The 19,903-nt window shown below is 41.4% G+C and overlaps 1 protein-coding gene across 1 annotated transcript in view; it reads left to right on the top strand.

The window, feature by feature from the left end:
* Positions 1-19,903, top strand: part of scn1laa (sodium channel, voltage-gated, type I-like, alpha) — a 222,916-nt gene that overhangs the window by 138,375 nt on the left and 64,638 nt on the right. Inside the window, exons 19-22 of the mRNA XM_068035216.1 lie at positions 4,509-4,663; positions 6,441-6,614; positions 9,136-9,258; positions 11,501-11,773. Coding sequence (XP_067891317.1) covers positions 4,509-4,663; positions 6,441-6,614; positions 9,136-9,258; positions 11,501-11,773 — 725 coding nt within the window. The remainder of the gene's footprint in view (positions 1-4,508; positions 4,664-6,440; positions 6,615-9,135; positions 9,259-11,500; positions 11,774-19,903) is intronic.

Raw genomic sequence — 19,903 nt, 5'->3', positions numbered from 1 at the left:
TTGGCATCTCAGACACTTCAAATAACACATCATTATGATCATGGCTACCAGGACTAGGCACTGAGCAATTACCAGTACAGCTGAGGCCATATTTGCACAGGGATGTTGGTTGCCAATGTAAGCTACTTCTTACCACTCTTGGTTTCCTAAATTGTTAATTGCTTATTCATTTCGAGCGTTATCTTGTTGCATATTAATTAGGTGTTTCTGGGAAGTACTACTTTGATGGATCTTAATCTAAGAGATAGGGCTGGAATTAGCTGTCCAAATTTTACCACAGCTTCTAGGACCTCTTACTGCAGGACAATATGCCCTTTACTTGGGTTGCATCATGTGTTCTTGCAGGGATTAAATGGGCATTTCCTACTTGAGTCACTTTATAGGGTTGAAAACAAAAGTTTAGCTACTTGACCTGACAGGTGTATAGATTCTTTAATTATCGCTATACCTGAAAGAATGCCTAAGGCAGAATCCTATATTTGCAACATCTTCACTTTCCTGTCAAATTTATAATTCAGATTCTATATATTGTTCTATTTTTTCCAAAATGATTGATTAGGGTAGCAGTCTTATATTTATCGGTTTCATCAAAATAGAAAATGCTGCAAGTGCAAGTACAGTGCTTTTCTTAAACAGGTACTGTGGTTTTCTTAAGCCACATGAACAGCTGAAAAGCCAACAGTATGAAAGAATATGCATTTAAAAAAAAATCAGACCCTGAGATTATGCTATCAGATATTAGCGTACGAACACTTTATATACACAACTGAAATTTGTCTCTCCATTATTTTAGCAGCAGTGTTAACCAATTTATTTTAAACAGGTCAATGCCCACTCAAAAATACCTGAGAGGGATTTCAGATGGGTTGCATTTCTATGCTGGTAGCCTAAAAGGAAGTTTCAGGCCCTGTGTGCTTTGCTAACACGTAAATAGCCATGAATTTTCTTAGAATAATTTATGAGCCCTGTGTTTCTTATTCATGCAGTACAAGAAAGGGAGAAGAATGATAGAGTTATATCTCAGACGTGCTCAGCATATTTTTTTCCAATATTTGCAACAAGGATCTGGTTACAGTTTGTCAAATTAGTAACATTATGCGTTTGTGTATTTGGGACAAAAAGTGTGATTAATGATAGTGATGAGTATATATACGTGCAGGCAATATAAAAAAATCAAAGCAGACACATGAGTCAGTGCAAAAACTACTAATGTATGTTTACTGCATTCATTTTGCAAATGATGATACATTTCATCATTTCTGTTCTTTAAAATGGGTTGTATCATTGGACTCAATATGATTCACTTAACATTTGGTTTTTAGAACAACTCCTACTTTCAAAATGACTTGTTAGAATCATACAATGTTTACAGCACAGAGGAGGCGATTCAGCCTGTCGTGTCCGTGCCAGCTCCTGCAAGAGCAAATCACCAAGTCCCACACCCCGACTTTTTCCCCATAGCCCCCCAAACTTTTTCTCTTTAGATAATTACCCGATTCCCTTTTGAAAGCCTCGATTGAATCTGCCTCCACCACACTCTCAGGCGGTGCATTCCAGATCCTAACCACTCGCAGCTTAAAAAAGCTTTTCCTCATGGCGCTGTTGCTTCTTTTGCTAGTCACCTTAAATCGGTGTCCCCTGGTTCTCGGTACTTCTGCCAACAGGAATAGTTTCTCTCTATCTATTCTGTCAAGACCCCTCATGATTTTGAACACCTCTATCAAATCCCCTCTTAATCGTCTCTTCTCCAAGGAGAGCAGACCCAGCTTCTCCAATATATCCGTGTAACTGAAGTTCCTCATACCTGGAACCATTCTCATGAATCCTTTCTGTACCCTCTCTAATGTCCTCACGTCCGTTCTACTGTGTGATACCCAGACCTGGACACAGTACTCCAGCTGAGGCCGAACCAGTGTTTTATACAGGTCTATCATCACTTCCTTGCTTTTTTTACTCTGTGCCTTTATTTATAAAGCACAAGATCCCATATGCTTTATTAACTGCTTTCTCAACCTGCTCTGCAAACTTTAATGACTGTGCACATGTAATCCCAAGTCCCTCTGTTCCTGCACCCACTTTTGAATTTACCCTTTATTTTATATTGCCTCACATTGTTTTTCCTAACAATATGAATCATTTCTCTGCATTAAATTTCATCTGCCACTTGTCCGTCCATTCCACCAGCCTGTCTATATCCTTTTGAAGTTTATCACTATTCTCCTCACAGTTCACAATACTTCCAAGTTTTGTGTCATGTGTACATTTTCAAATTCTGACCTTTAGATCCAAGTCTAGGTCAATATATTGTTATGAGGGTGCTTCTATATTTTTGTTAAGTATTTTTGAGGACTCATATTTAAATTGTGGAGATGGATTCATTGGAGAAATGAAGCAATTACATAGATGTTAGACTTTGTTTTTTAAAAGAGGTCACCAGAAGGACATTTGAGGTCTTGTTTGAAAACAACCTTTACTGAAAATCACCTGTCTTAGGCTCAATAAACAACAGAAATCTTGGTGACCTGGGGAAGATGTTTACCAAGAAGTGACATGTCAAGATTTATGAGGACCAGGAAGTTTTGACTGACTGTGGTTTCGCTTGTAAGATAGTGTTTTGGTTCATCTGGGGTGTGGACTGTGTTTGAAAGCAGTTGGAGATTAGCCTGTCAGAGAGCAGCCACCACCAGCTCATCCTTTTCTATCTCTTTGAGAAGCCCTGAGAATCAAGCATAAGAAATACAGCAAGTGAAGTAGCATTTCTCCTGAGAGGTTCCTGGAAGGCCTGCTGGATTAATCCTCAACACCGCCTGAAAAGAACTGCTCCAGAAAAGATCCCAGTGACCCATCTCCATATACCTGGACACCAGATCAAAAGGGACAACTGCCATCCTTCCATATCTTCTCTTTTTTTTTGTAACAGAGCTTTGCAGAGAGAATTTTTTAATTTCTTTTAGTGTGTGTGGGAAATTTGAAAAGGGAACTTTCATATTTCAATCTGTGTGTTAATGCTTTGCTTTGTTACTGGATAAGTCTTGTTTTATAATAAACTGATAATTTTGTTGTTTATTAAAGAAACTTGGTTGGTGTATTTTATTCGGGGATAAAGAGTTAAGTATATGATTGACCGTATCGGTAACTGGGTAAACATTAAAAAATATATGTTGTGACCTGTGGAGAAGTGAGACTAGAAAAGACTCCTCCCACCTTAGTCGTAACAACATATCAAGTAAAGCAGTGGCCCTAACACCAACCCCTAAGGATCTCCACTATATACCTTCCTCCAGTCTGAAAAACAACTGTTCACAATGGCTGCTTTCTGTCATTCAGCCAATTTCAAATCCATGCTGCTATTATCCCTTTTATTCCATGGGCTTCAACTTTGCTGAAAAGCCTGTTATGTAGCACTTTATCAAATGCTTTTTGGAAGTCCATGTACTCCACATCAACTGCATTACCCTCATCAACCCTCATCAAAAATCTCAAGCAAATTAATTAAACACAATTTTCCCTTAATAAATCTGTGCTGGCTTTCCTTAATTAATCTGCATTTGTCCAAGTGTTGGAATAAGCCAATTTTTTTGATAAGTGTCCAGAAGGGATGGAAAAGCATTTAAATTAAAGAGTAAAGATCTGTGCAGGCTAGCAATATTTTATTAACCTGTGACCCTTGCATTCCATATTCATGTAGTAATGAATGAAGGCAGATCTGATCTTTGTTCCAAGTTTTTCAAAGAACACTATATATTGTAAGTGCAGAGAAACAGTCTTTAAAGTTAAGAACTAGAAAATTAAGGAACCTATGAATTTCATCTCTGCACAATGTACAAATCTATAAATATTTTAACAAAAATAAAATACTGCAGATGGTGGTAATCTGAAATAAGAACAGAAAATGCTGGAAACACTCAGCAGATCTGACAGCATCAGTGAAAAAACTGAGTTAACATTTCAGGTCGATGACATTTCATCAGAACCGGAAGAAGTTAGATTTCTAACAGTTTATAAGCAAGTACAGACCCAGGAAAAAAAGGGAGGGGGAGGAAAGAACAAAAGGGAAGGTTTGTCATAGGGTTGAGGGCAGGAATGATTAAATAACAAAGGGATGATGGTGCAAGGAAAAAGTGGGGTTGAAATGGGGCAATGAATAAATAAAAGATGGGCCCAGAGGAGGTATGAATAGCAACTGCAGAACCAATACCAGTAACTGCTCTCTGAGAAACTAGGAACAACGGTTATGATCTGAAGTTGTTGAACTCACTAATCAGGTTGAAAGATTGCAAAGTGCCTAATTGAAAAATTGAGCTTAACTTTAACTGTGTAGGATGCTGAGGACAGAGTGATCAGAGTAGGAATGGGATAGAGAATTAAAGTGGCAAGCAACCGGAAGTTCATGGTCGTCCTTGCGGACAAAATAGAGGTCTTCATGATATGACTTCCTTTATTGCAGGAAATACAAATGGCATTTCTAATAGGCTTGGCATGGGCATTAATTGTTATCCTATTTTCAGGATGTGTACAAAAATTCACATACTGCTATGTTAACATAGAAGAGGGCTCGGGCAAATCATGGTGGAACCTTCGAAAGACCTGCTACAGAATAGTTGAACACAATTGGTTTGAGACATTCATTATTTTCATGATTCTTCTCAGCAGTGGTGCCCTGGTGAGTAGGATCTTGCATTACACAATCTAAATATTTTTTCACACAGTTAGTATACAATTTCATGTGTGCATATTACAGTTGAGTGCAAAAAATAAGATGAAGTACATTCTGCATTTGTGGAAAGTTGCAAGTGCTAAAAATTTAAAGCAATTTTCTGTTATCTAGTTTCTTTCTGACAGAGAAACAGCCATTAAAGTTAAGAATTGGAAAATGAGGGAACCTATGAATTTCATCTGTGCACTATGTATAGAATTATAAATATTTCTTCAACCAAACAAAATACTGCAGATGGTGGAGATCTGAAAAAGAAGCAGAAAATGCTGGCAGTATCGTGGAGAGAGAAACAGAGTTAATGGGCTGGATTTTCCCAGTCCTGTTGCAGTGGGCTTGGAGGCAGGGGGTGCTGGGAAAATGGGAGAGCCGCATTGGGACTGCTTCCCGATGCATTCCCGCCGCCAGGAATCTTTCCCAGGGACAGGCTGGGAAGAGAACCTGCTGCCTGCTCCGTGGAGGTGGGCAGCCAATTACAGTCGTTAAGGCCCCAATTAAGAGTGATTTTGTTGTATCTCCAGCATTTTGCTGCTGGCAGAGAAGCCGTCCGCCACGTGCGGAGGTGCCAACTCTTTGGAGGCAGCCTTGTTGCAGCAGGCAAATGAGCCATTGGAGTCTGAGGCTCCATGCCCCAAAGAGGGGGCTGCTTTCGTGAAAGGCAGCAATCGCAGCCCAGACCGATCCAGTGGAGGGGTTTCCCCTGCACCTCAATTGACCTACCGGCCTAGATCCTGGTTATTTGATCACTGCTGTTCAGGCCAGTGAGAGTGTCCCCATGTTGAGGCACCCTCACTGTCCCCAACATGCCTTAGCAGCGCCCATGTTTCCCCGTAGGACTGCTGAGGCTTCAGAGCTGCCAGCCCTCTGATTGGGCTGATAACAACAAGAGTCCGCCCGCTAGCATCAAGAGTCCACCTGCTGACTTTAATTGGACGGCAAGCTTAGAGGCAGCCAATTAGGAGGCCACCTCCTGGAAGATGTCTCTGCTGGTCTCATTGCCGACAAGTGCAGGCTCAAGACCCCCATTTGGTCCTGGCTTTGGGGTCCCGAAGCTTGCGGCAAAATCCAGCCCAATGTTTCAGCTCAATGACCTTCATCAGAACTGGAAGAAGTTATAGTTTAACAGTTTGTAGGCAATTACAGACCCAGGGAAAAAGGGAGGGGGAGGAAAGAACAAAAGAGAAGGTCAATAATAGGGTTGAGGGCAGGAGTGATTAAATAACAAAAGGGATGATGGTACAAAGAAAAAAGGGGACTGCAATGGCACAATAAATAAATAAAGGTTGGGTCAAGAGGAGCTGTAAATGGCAACTGCAGAACCATTACCAGTATCTACTCTCCAAGAAATTACAATTACAATTAAAGATTCACCACTTCTGTAGCCTGATAAACCAGGCCATTTAATCCATCAAACATGATTTAAATTACAACTGACAGCTCGGATACCATAAGGCCATTTGCTGCTCAATGGAGTTAGACTCAGAATCACCTTTTATCTATGGAGTTCCAAGACCTGGTAAGACCAACCCTGCTAAACTTCAACAAAGCAAATCTGGCAGTGACTGCAGAGAGTACCATGGTCCAGACAGACTAACTACACCTGCAGATTGACGAAGCTTGTGTGTCAGTAGGAAATAGAAAGAAAAAGAGATGGGAAATCTAATAAGAAAACTCAAATTATCTTGTAATAAAATATCAGCGTTTTTACCTTATATTTCATTTTTAGGCTTTTGAAGATATTTACATTGAACAACGGCAACACATCAAGTCAATGCTCGAATATGCTGATAAAATCTTCACCTACATCTTCATTCTGGAAATGGTGCTGAAGTGGGTGGCCTACGGTTTTGTGAAGTATTTCACTAATGCTTGGTGTTGGCTGGACTTCATCATTGTTGATGTATGTATTCTGGATTTCCTGTTTCGTTGTTGGTAATCCATATTATGAGGTGCCAGAATCATAGATTTGGTACATGATGCCTGCTGCCACATTACTCGGGGATCACTGTTGTTACGACCAAGGTGGGAGGAGTGCACTGTTTATTCTAGTTCCACTTCTCCGTAGGTCACAACATATATTTAAATTTCTGCCCAGTTACCAAATTATAGACTCAATTTTTATCCCAGAATAAAACATGCAACCAGGTTTCTTTAATAAACAACAAAATTATTGGTTTATTATAAACCAAGTCTTAACCAATAACAAAACAAAGCATAAACACACAGATTGAAACATAAAAGTTCCCTTTTTACTTTATCCCCTCTCTCACACACACGAACACACACGCACACACATACTGATTAACCAGAAAGGTAAAGGGATTTTCATTTTAGAGCTCTATTACAAAAAAAAACACTTGGGCTAATTACTTCCTAATTCTTAAGAAAAAAAGAGAAGATATGGAAAGATGTCCTTTGTTCTGATTTGGTGTCCCAAATGCATATAGATGGCTATGGCTGGGATTTTCCTCGAACAATTCTTTTCAGGCAATGTTGAAGATCAGTTTGGGTCAGCTTTCCAGGAGAAATGCAGCAGCAGAGGTTTCAGACAGGCCTGACAACAGTTTCCGTCTGCTTCTTATACTTGTTTCTCAGCTTCTCGAGAGATGAAAAACTGGCAGGCTTTTTCTGAACTGCTGGAACAGTCTGAGTTGGGGTGGTTTTCTTGGCGAGTTCATTCTTTAACTACTTTTCAAACTACTGTTCATCCCAAATGTCTTTTGTAACAATTCAAAGTGAAACCATAAACATTCCAGAAGTCAAGCCTCCTGACCTCTGTAAATCTTGACCTGTCACTTCTCTGTAAGCACCTTCTCCAAGTCAAAAAACAAGCTCACTGCTGGGTATTTATCTGAAACAGATGTCTTCCAGTAACTGTTTACAATCCAGACCTTTCAATGACCTTTGTAAACAGAAACATCCATGGACTCCTTTTCAGTTTGAACACAAATTTACAAAATTTAACAAAAAAAAGGAAGCACTCGTAACACTGTGTAAAATGAAAATTTCTCAGGGATACAGTCATGACTGCTGTTCTGAGATTCAAAAGATTTATTGAGATAGAGTAGTAAGGAGTTATATGATAAAGTAGTAGGGAGCTCCTCTCCATGTTCCAGTATACCTGGGAGTGCTTGATACTGACATTGGTTTCAAAAGTGGAAAAATGTCCATTCACTAGTTCCAGCAGTGATGTTCCTTACTTTGATAAGTGAAAAATCATCTTCACAAAAATATTCTGTATGAATAATATGAAGAGCACACTGAAGAGATTTTGATTCTTGAATTTAAGGTAATGGAGTCATAAAGTCATAGAGTTATACAGCACAGAAACAGGCCCTTCAGCACACCATGTCCATGCTGGCCATCAAGCACCTAACTATTCCAATCCCATTTTCCAGCACTTTGGCCCATAGCATTGTATGCCTCGGCGTTTCAAGTGTTCATCTAAATACTTCTTAAATGTTGTGAGGGTTCCTGCCTCTACCACCTCCTCAGGCAGTGCATTCCACATTCCAACCACCCTCCGCTCCTGCTTCAGTTCATCTGCTGCTGAAACCCTCATTCATTTCTTTGTTACCTCTAGCTTGACTATTCCAAGCCACTCCTGGCCGGCCCTCCCACGTTCTTCCTTCTGTAAACTTCTGTCATCCAAATCTCTACTGCCTGTGTCCTTCCCCCATGTCCCGTTCACCCATCACCCCTGTACTCACTGACCAACACTGACTCTCAGTTAAGCAATGCGTCAGTTTTAAAATTGTTTTCAAATCCCTTCATGGCCTCATCCCTCCCTACCTCTGTAATCTCCTCCAGCTCCATAACCATCTGAGATCAAAAACCTGGAGCACTGTGGATGTACCTACATCCCAAGGGCTGCAGCAGTTCAAGAACGTAGCTCACCACCACCTTCTCATGGGCAACTAGGGATGAGCAACAAATGCTGGTCTTGCCAGTGATGTTCACATCCCATGAAAAGAATTTTTTAAAATATTTGCGCTCATTTAGTGCATCCCCGATTTTGCTTGCTCCTTCATTGGTGCCCATGCCTTCAGCTACCCAGGCCATAAGCACTGGAATTTCCTCACTGAACCTTTCTGCCTCTCTACCTCGCTTTCCTCTTTTAAGACACTCATAAAATCTATGTCTTTTACCAAACTTTGGATCATCTGCCCTAATATCTCATTTTGTGGCTCGTGTCATATCTTGTTTTAAATCACTCCTGTGAAGCACCTTGGGATATTTCAGTATGTTAAAGGTGGTATATAAATACAAGTTTTTGTTGTAAGAACAAAAATTGCTAATGCAGCTGATGTAGCTGGATCAGCTTTGATTATTCATGAGAAGCATATGACAAATGTCACATCACATTGTTTCACAAACTACAGTAACCATTTGGAATTTTTTATTTTTCCTTTTTTGTGTAGGTCTCTTTAGTGAGCCTTGTAGCTAATGCCTTGGGCTACTCGGAACTAGGTGCTATTAAGTCCCTTAGGACACTAAGAGCTTTGAGACCTCTAAGGGCCTTGTCACGATTTGAAGGCATGAGGGTAAGATGGAACAGAACCTCAAGTTGTGCATGTGTATAAAATGCATTAGTTTTAAATATCTGTTCTTTTCCTTGTGATTACCAAAGTAATCACAAAGTAATTCTGATTGACTCAAAACTGTATCAGCAGCATTTTTTCCAGTAAGATACACAACTAAAGTTAACTCTTCATATACCAAAAGCTCATACAAAACATATCTTTACAAAAAAAAGGCCAGTAAAAATGACAGAGGCCGTAATTTTACACCCACCTCCCAAAGAGCGGGAAGGTGACTGGGTGGGTGGGGGTAAGAGGGCGTAAAATGGAGCGGGAGGCTCAGGGGGGATTTCCGACCCACTCCTGCCTCCGCCACCATTTTACACAGGGTGAAAAATGGCCCGCTCGCCCCAGGCCAATCAAGCCTGGGGCCGGTCGTGCAGCCCAGGCCCGAGAGAAGTCGCCTGACAAAAGCTGGGGTAGGGAGGCTCCTAATCAGGCACCCTGTGCCCGACAGAGGGCTACCCCCACTGCTCCAATCATCCCCAACACACTACCCACCCCGTCCCCCCAGTCGCCCACCCTTGCCTCGCTGGGGCCCGACCAATCACCCCCGACTAGGCCCCAAAAACTTATCTTTGTTGCAGGGATCCCTGACATCTTCCTTCCGATGGCTGGCTTGCAGTCCCAGCTGTGGCCACTGCTCCCGGTAGTGCTGCTGGGATAGAGAGCTGCCGGCCTGCTGATTGGCCGCTAGCTCCATTAGGTGGGACGTCCTGCCTCAATGAAGTGGAAGTCCCGCTTCAGACCAGTTAAAAATGCAGTCCAGATTCCCAGGCCAGGTGGAGGCAGGTTCGCCACCGACATTTCAGTCAGTGACGGCTCCCATCCGCTGAGGGAAAAAGTCTGGCCAGAATCCACATTTCTTACATTGGATCTGAAACAAGCAAATGAAATAGAGTAACTTATAGAAGTGGTTCCCTCACAGTTTCTACACTATCCTAATATGGAGCTGCTTTACAGTATCTCAACACATGGCCACAAACTGTCCAATATTGTGATATGTAACTTCACTTATGCTCTTGTGTCCAGCTTTTCAGTTGTATGACTTTTACAATAAAGAAGAATTTCCAGGTGCAAAGATGTATGAAATGATGTCTGTATAATGAATGAAGGAAGACTAATTTAACTTTAATTTAGAAGGAGAAGAGTAATAAATACTGTTAAATGACAGTAATGTAATGCATATTATCCAACTGATGTGTTGGTATCATACATTTTGCTTATTTATGATATTTTGAAGATTTATCTTGTTTTTTTAAAAATACACGTTTTTATGTATTGTTCAATTGCAGTATTTTCTGAAGATTAGTATTAACAATAAAATCAATTTCCTGCTCAATTACATACTTTTTGGTGCAATTTGAAATGTGCTTTTAGCCAGGGGAAACATCTTTACTAATTGTCAGCTTTATGACTAGTTTGAAGAAAGAAATTTAAATGAATACCACAGGTTAAACTTTATAAGTTCATGCTCCTGACACTAGGTTTTTGCCTGCTGGGAGTGCACATTGGATAGCATCCTAGAAGAGTATGTCAGGAAATTGAGTGCAGAGGTAAACAAGACTTACTGGATTCTAATGGACAAAAAATCAAGTGAACTTTACACCCAAATTCCTGATACGTGTTTCTAGGAGGCAAAGCTTCATGCAGACAATGAAAATTTGTGGAATTGTTCTGGACTTTGCAGCATTGTCTTCCTGTGATGATACCAAAGTGATCATTAGTTTCACATCTGCCAAACATAAACTCACATGCGCCAAACTAAAATGGTCATTGTTTGATTTTATTTTCCACTTTCACAGTATTTTGTCACTAGTTTTGATTATGAAGTTCCTATTTTACTTATAATTTTTAATTTTTTTCTTTGCAGTAATCAAATTCTGTGACATCATCGGTCCACCATAAGGTTTTTGCTTTATTTTGCTTTTTTCACCACATGCAATCCCATTTGATCAAATAGTTTTCTGTAATCACTTTATAATGTTTATATATCCTTATTTGTGCTCATTTTGTCTGTTTTTGTTTCATAATATACTGAATATTCATTGCTCAATTAGTTTTATTTTAGCTGCATGCATAAACTGCAAGTTACAGAAAGTACTTTTAACAAAAATCCAGTTTCTGTTGCTATTACCAAGCGTCTTTTCTCATTCTGACATTTATAAATTGTCTAACATGTTTTTCCTCAAATATTGATGATTAGGTGGTCGTCAATGCACTTCTTGGAGCAATTCCTTCCATCATGAATGTGCTGCTTGTCTGCCTGATATTCTGGCTCATTTTCAGTATAGTGGGTGTGAATCTTTTCGCTGGAAAATACTACCACTGTATCAACACAACTGATGGAGAGACATTCCCCATCGAACTTGTTAACAATAAGACTGAGTGCCTTCAGCTTAATAGTACCGCACGATGGAAAAATGTAAAAATCAACTTTGACAATGTTGGAGCAGGCTACCTTGCTTTACTACAAGTGGTGAGTTAATTGCTGCTTCACGTGATTTTGTAAAGGAATGATTAAACAAGGCCTAGGCAAACCATTGTTTTGCAATTTTAGGCTGATATGGAAATTGTGGCGAGACCAACTTCAGGCCAGCTGTGCTCCTTGGCAGGATCTAGTCCCAGTTGTGTTTCTAGCTCGTCTGATTTGATGCTTCCAATTCCACTTGCAAAGACACTAATAAAAATGTGCCTGATGTGCTGCAGCGGAGATCTTTTAAGACATTACTAAATTTGGGTTCTGAACGTTCTGTGGTTGTAACTGTACTTTCCTACATGTTGATGACAACATGAAGACGATAAATAAACAGAATAACCTGCAGCCCCCCCCCCGCCCCCCCCCCCCCACCCCAGGCTTTTTTTCTGGCTTCTCTAGCTTTCTGCTTCCCACCTAAGACCGAATGACAAAATTGTGTTGTCATTTAAACAAATTTCTTTTGCTGTTCTATAATGACTTGAGTCTCCAAGCTGAAGTTGTACACAATTTTGTTTTGATGAAAAATTTTCACCATTGAAAGATTAAAAAAAATACATTTGCTTATTAAATGTTACTATTGACTTATCAGGTTGCAAGCAAGTTTTCTATTCAGTACTGCTGTCTTTTTCTTAATACATAGTATGAAACCCTTTTGTTTCAAAAGCATTAATTTAAAATGAAAAAATGAGCTCCTTTTTAAAGCTGCTATGCTTTGAATCATTGACATGTCCCATATAGTCATTGGTAGAAAGTGAGATATCGGGCTGGATTTTGTTATCGCACCAGTCGACCTGCCAACGAGCCTGAAACTGGGAAGGGGGTGGTGGTGTGGCGAGCCCACTTTGGAGTCTGTGAGACCCAGAGCCGCATCTTGTCTGTTTGGGATAGAAATGCAATACTGTACTAATGTGCCTCCTGGCTTGCTGTAGTCATGTGACTTCTACCAAGAGGTACTTTGACTGGGACAGCCATTACAGTCAGTTTCGTTAAAGACAGAATCCATACCGGACTAGTGTCCTGTGAGCTCGTAACATGGTGTCAGAAGTGAAAAGCTGTTGAGAAGCACAGCTACAGAAAAAAGCCACAGGAATGGTCACAATGCTAAAAGCTGCTGAAAGCCACAGGAAGCCACAGAAAAGGAACAAAGAAACAGCTGAAATCACAGGGTACGACAATGGCTGCAGATTTTCCTCTACCTGCACCAGTTGAAATGAAAGGTGATATGAAACAGAGCTGGCAGTTCTTCCACTCGCAATGGCAAAATTACAAAATTGCGACAGATTTAATTAACAAACCAGAGCAGCTGTGAATAGCTGCACTTTTATCATTGTTGGGGTGAGACTGTTACAAAGTGTATTCTACCCTAAATCTCTGAAAAAAAGACAGCAGAAATTTTGAAAACCTTGAAGGCACACTTTGAATCCCAAGTAAACGTAACCTATGAACAGTATGTGTTCAATATTAGGGCCCAAGGTGAAAAAGAGTCCATTGATCAATATGTGACTGCATTAACACAGCTCGCAGAATCCTGTGAATTTGCACAACTGAAAGATGATCTTAGGCATAAGATATCCCGCAGTGAACACACATCTACTGAGAGAAGACAAACTTACTCTCAGGAAAGCTACTGACGTGCAGAAGTGCTGAGGTTGTAAATCAGCAGCTAGACCATATTCATGGCAGAACAGACCAGGCCTTGCATTATGCAGATAGACATTCCAAGCTGAAAGGGCAAAAGATCACAGACAAAGGACAGAATGCAAATACTGCAGAGGACATCACGCACAGGAAAAGAAGGCATGTCCAGGGTGGGGAAAACAATGTTCTCACTGCAAGAAGCTAATTCATTCTGCACACACAAGTGTTTGACTAGAAGGAAGCACAAAAAGCAGGTACAGATGGCCACTGGAGAGATGTCAGCTGAAAATATTGATGAATCACGATGCACCATACAACAGGTTGGTTCAGTCAGGTCGATAGGTGATAAATGGTTTGTGACTTTTGGAATGATGACTGCAGAAGGAGAATATCACGTCAACATAAAGTGCCAGATAGACACCGGTGCATCATGCAACATCATGACCTTCACAGACCTGTGCAAAGTGGCTCAAAATGCGATCCCAAAATGAAGCCCTTGAAAGTAAGATTGAGGCTATATGAAGAAGACGAGTTACTCTGAGAGCCCAATGCAATGGCAAGAACGAAGATCTAGAGTTCTAGATCATAGATGGCAAGCAAAAGCCACTCATCTCAGCCGCAGCAAGTCTAAAGCTTGGACTGGTAACCCTCAACATGCAAAAAGAGATTTGCAATGTGTTGCAACACACTAAACCATTGACCGCAGAACAGATCCTTGAGGAGTAAAACAATGTATTTACAGGTTTAGGATGTCTTCCTGGAGAATATAATCTCGAAGTAGATGAGAGGGTAAGACCAATTCAGCATCTGCCGAGGAAAGTTCCAGCTGCCCTCAAGGCCAGCCTGAAAGAGAAGATAGAAGAGCTGGAAAAGAAGGGAGTAATCAATAAAGTGACAACCCCTACCGAATGGATTAGCAGCATGGTAGCGGAGAAACAACCTGGAAAGCTGAGAGTATACATCGACCCAAAGGATCTAAATAAAGCTCTGAAGAGATCACACTACTCCATGCCAACCATCAAAGGAATTTTGCCACAACTTGCAAAGGCAAAGATCTTCACTACCCTAGATGCAAAGTATGGTTACTGGCAAGTGAAGCTGGATGAAAGTAGCAGCTTTCTAACCACATTCTGGATGCCGTTCAGGAGATACAGATGGTTGCACATGCCGTTTGGCATTTCCAAGGTTCCAGAGGAGTTTCAACATAGTCAGCATGAGATAGTTAGTGATCTTCCTGAAGTGGAAGCTATAGTGGATGATCTGCTAGTTTATGGATGCGGAGACTCATGGAAGAAGCCATTGCTGACCATGATCAAAATCTAGTGCGACTGCTGGTCAAAGCTTGCCAGATGAACCTGAAACTGAACAAGAAAAAATTGCAATTAAAGATGCCTGAAGTCAAGTACATAGGTCATGTACTGACAGCAAAAGGTCTTCACCCAGATCCTGAAAAGGTGAGAGCAGTAGCAATGATGCAGCGACCAACAGTTGTAAAAGCAGTGCAACAATTGGTTGGATTTATCAACTATTTAGCAAAATTCTTGCCCAATCTGTTGTGGGTATGGGAACCATTATGCCAATTCACTGTCAAGGACGTGCAGTGGTATTGGCGCACAGAACAAGAAGCTGCGTTCACTAAAATCAAGCAACTAGTGATGGCAACGCCAATGCTGAAATACTATGATGTAAAAGATGAAGTCACCCTGCAGTGTGACGCCAGCGAGACAGGACTTGGAGCAACCCTAATGCAGCATGAACAACCAGTTTCGTTTGCATCCAGGATGTTAACACAAATGGAACGGCGCTACACTCAGATTGAGAAAGAGTGCCTGGCCATTGTCTTTGCTTGTGAACATTTTCATCAAGACCTACTTGGAAGAGACAAAGTGACAGTCGAGTCTGACCACAAGCCACTTCAGAACATTTTCCTCAAACAGCTACTAACTGCTCCAAAGCGTCTGCAAAGGATGCTACTCCAGTTACAGAGATATCATCCAGATGTGACATACAAGCAAGGGAAGCAGATGTACAGCGCTGACATGCTGTCGAGAGCAGCACTCCCTATGACCAAGCTAAGCAATCTATGAAGAAAGTAGAGGATGCTACAACAGTGTGTGAAATCTTCCAGATCCAACGTGAAGCTGCAGCTCAACATGCTCTGGAAATCATCAACCCAGCAGAGACATTGAATCTGACTGACAAGTGCCTTGATCAAATCAAGCGAACTACCCAACAAGATCCAACTCTACAAGTGTTGCAAGAAGTAGTGATGAAAGGATGGCCTGACAGTATCAGGAAAACTCCTGTGGCCTCAAGAGCATATTGGCAGATGAATTGACAGTCCAAGATGGCACCTTGTACAAAGGAAATAGAGTCAATAACACTAAAGAGTTGAGAGGAGAGATGCTAAAGCGCATCCATGCAAGCCATCAAGAAATTGAGTCGAGTCTGAGGAAGCTAAGAGAAGTGCTCTACTGGCCAAACACAAGCAATGAAGTCAAGGATCGCATCAGCCAGTGCAGTGCATGCAACGAGTTTTTTTTAAATTCATTCACGGGATGTGGGCGTCGCATCCCTAATACCAAGCTAAGCAATCTAAAGAGCCGTTGATGGCACATGACATCCCAGACAGACCTTGCATGAAGCTGGGAGTTGAGCTCTTCACTCACACAGGTACTGATTATCTTGTCATCGTAGGCTACTATTCTGACTACTGGGAAGTAGACCAGCTGACTTCAATGACTACCGGTGAGATTGTAGAATGCCTGAAATCACGCTTCGGTCGGTACAGCATTCCAGACATTGTGATGACTGACAGTGGCCTGCAGTTCACGAGCCAAGAATTCAGCCGCTTCATAAAGGATTGGGAAATTCAACACCATACATCAGCTCCACACTATCCCCAGCCCAGTGGAAAGGCTGAGGCAGCAGTAAAAATTGCCAAAAGAATCGTAAAGAAATCGAGAAAATCTGGCACAGATGTATACAAGGCAATCTTCGAGTGGAGAAACATGCCTACTGAAGGCATGGAAAGTAGTCCGGTACAAAGACTAATGTCACGCCACACCCAAACTACTCTTCCAATAATAAAAAAGCTACTGAAGCCAGAAATAGTAACAGGCGGGAGTGACAAAATCAAGGTGAAATGGCAGAAAGCCAAAGTTCACTTTGACAAAACGGCCAAACCATCGCCAGAATTGAGCATTGGAGAGCCAGTAAGGATACAAACCTTCAATGCTGTCAACAAGAGTCAGCCCAAGTGGCAACTTGGGACCTGCATAGAGCAGTTGTCACCTCAATCGTATGCGGTGGAAGTGAACAACCAGATATAACGTGGCAACTGCAGACACATAGGCAGAACTGGAGAAGCTGTCCCGTTACAGCACGTGGCCAGTCAGGAAGATGAGAACTCAGCAACTGCACAGACCACAGAACAACTATCAGCCCCAGAGGTCCACAGCACCCCAACAATGGAAATGGAACAACAACAGTTACCGCAGCAACAAGTGACAAGGGAACGATACTCGCCAGAGAAGGAAAATCAACCAGATGAGCAACCAACGACAATGCGCATGCACATGCGCACCATTAAGAGACTGGCACGATTTAATGACTATGTGTGCAATGTATGTGCAGAGGCTGACAAGAATGACGAACTACTAATAGATGAGAACAGTTGTGTGTATAGTGGATAACTTGGGCAACTCACAGTGTCAATGATCATGCATGCAAATTTTTGGGGGTTTTTTGGTATGAAAAGGCAGATGTTTGGGATAGAAATGCAATATTGTACCAATGTGCCTCCTGGCTTGCTGGAGTCAGGTGACCTCTACCATGAGGTACTCTGACTGGGGACAGCCATTACAGTCAGATTCATTAAAGACAGAGTCCACACCAGCCTAGTGTTCTGTGAGCTCGTAACATAGCCAGTGGGCAGCCAATTAATTTGCTGCCACTGGGGCAGCTGTCCCTATTAAGGATGGCCAGCATGCCCCAGGAACTGCCGGTCAATTGGCGGGACAGCAGCGCCACCAGGAGTGGTGATCACTGTTGGGACTGTACCTGGAAGAAGAGGATGCCATGGATGGATGGCACCCTCATAAACAGGTAAATGGGGTCTGGGGGGCGCCAGGACCAATCAGGCAGGCCCCAGGGGGGTATGGTTGTGACAGTAGGTGGCACCATGGCTGCAGAGGCAGCCATTGCCACCGGGGGCCCCTCCATGGGCCAAGGAGTTCCTGAATAGGAGCCCCTCCTTGCCGATCACTTGGAGGTCACTCAGGTTTACCTGGCCATTTTCCCACATGGTGGTGGGCCTCCCCCCCACCACTGGTTAAATGCCAGTGGCGGCAGGAAGAGGCCTTTAATTAGCCACTTAAGTGGCTGAATTGGCCATTTGGGCTGTAGGGCCGTACACCACTTTCCCCATCATCGACAAGATAACATGGAAGCAGGAAGATGACGGGCACTCCAACACCACACATTCCCACCCCCACCCCCCGCTCCCTTCCCCCCCGGCTTTCGCTCACTATTTTACAGGGCCCCCGCTTCTCAGCCCATTCACTGAGAATGATAAAACTCAGTCTATCACCTCCATACATTAATACTTCTTCATATTTCAGATCCATAAGTATTCTGCCTTTTCAGTCATGTGGTTCTGGTTGAAAATTAGGAGTTTAGGAAGTAATACTTGTCATCAAAAATGAAAATAAATCATTTCTGGTTTTTCAGAAGTGAGAGTGTTTTTAAACATGTGTGCTAGAACTGTAGTACATTTAACCATGTAACTCTGAACCATTTTTACGGTGTAATCCGCTTTTCATCATCATGAGGATAGAATGCTTAAAGCCTGTCAGTTGCAACTTATTTAACTTCACTCTGCATTGGTGGTTTGATCAGTTTTATGCTGAAGAATATATGGCCCCACCTGTCACCTCAGGTCACATGGCACAATTCGAAGAAGTGAAGGGGAATCCTTCCAGTGTTTTGACCAATATTTATGATGTGATTTCATTACTCCTTGTGGTGAGCCTTTTTACCTGCTGCTTTGCATATGTTACGCCAGTGACTTCACTCCAAATGTGCTTGGCTGTGAAGCACTTTGAAATGTCCTGAGCTCGTGAAAGATCGTATATAATTTTTCTTTGTTTTGTTTTAAAGTTTGTTCTTTCTAAGTAAATAAATAAGCACCAGCACACATGGGAAATTAGCCGAATGATCAGCTAGTTATGGTATTCATTTGGAGTACTGGACAAATCAAACACTACAACTAGATTCTGTCAAACTTGAGCAGTAACTTGTTACCTCAGTAGTTAGAAACATCTATGTAGATTTGTAATAAAACAAATCTAATGTCTGTGTGTATTTCCTGCATTCTTGTTGCCACATTTTTACCATACTTAATGTCAATTTTTTCTAATAAACATTCCAATATACAGTAAAGTAAGAACAAAATACTGCAGATGTTGGAAATCTGAAATAAGAACAGAAAATGGCAGAAATACTCAGCAAGTCTGGCAGCATCTGTGGAGAGATAAACAGAGTTAACATTTCAGGTCTGTGACCTTTCATCAGAACTGGCAAAGGTTAAAAATGTAACAGTCTTTGAGCAAGTAAAAGGCCGGGGTGGGGGGGGGGGAGAAGAACAAAAGGAAAGGTCTGTGATGGGACGGAGGGCAGGAGAGATTAAATGGCAGAGATGTCATGGAACAGAAGACAAATGGAGTGCTAAATACATGCAGTAAAAGACAAAGTATTTGTCCAGAGAGAGTGCTAATGGCAAAATAATGATCATCTCTGTCCAAAAAGCAAAACATGAAAAACAAGTTTAAGACTGGCACTTGGTTAAAAAAATAAATAGTAAAATGAAATAAAAATGTAAAAATAAAAAATAAATAAATAAATAGAAAATAATGGGACTTGTGGTCTGAAATTATTCAGCTCAATATTGAGCCCAGAAGGCTGTAGAATGCCTAATCGGAAGATGAGTTACTGCTCCTCAAAAGTCTGTTTCTCTCTCCACAGATGCTCCCAGACCTGCTGAGTACTTTTGGCACTTTCTGTTCTCATTCCAAAATCCAGATTTTTTTTATTGGTTTGCCTACGTAAACCTGTCACTCTGATCGTGCAATCTGGCCCCCTGGTTGTAAAGTCTGGCATAAAAACAAGAAATGCTGGAAATACCCTTGAAGGGTCTCTGACATAAAATGGTAACTCTGCTTCTATCTCCACAGATGCTGCCAGACCTGCTGAGTATATCTAGCATTACTTGTTTTTATTTCAGATTTCCAGCATCTGCAGTATTTTGCTTTTACTATGTAAAGTCTGGCATTCTGGTTTCTACAGTTTTTAAAAAATGATTTTTGAAAATTATTGTTAAGTTGCTTTTTTTTCTCTAACTAATAGGTCCAAAGTTGAAAGTAAGGTTTTAACAAAATTTTAAAAATACGTAATTAAAATAACACGATTACATTTATCCATTAAATTAACTTT

This window comes from Heterodontus francisci, chromosome 7 (assembly GCF_036365525.1).
Source record: "Heterodontus francisci isolate sHetFra1 chromosome 7, sHetFra1.hap1, whole genome shotgun sequence".
In the NCBI taxonomy this organism is placed as follows: Eukaryota; Metazoa; Chordata; class Chondrichthyes; order Heterodontiformes; family Heterodontidae; genus Heterodontus; species Heterodontus francisci.
The sequence above is the reverse complement of the archived record's forward strand: the minus strand, read 5'-3'. Positions and strand labels throughout refer to the sequence as shown.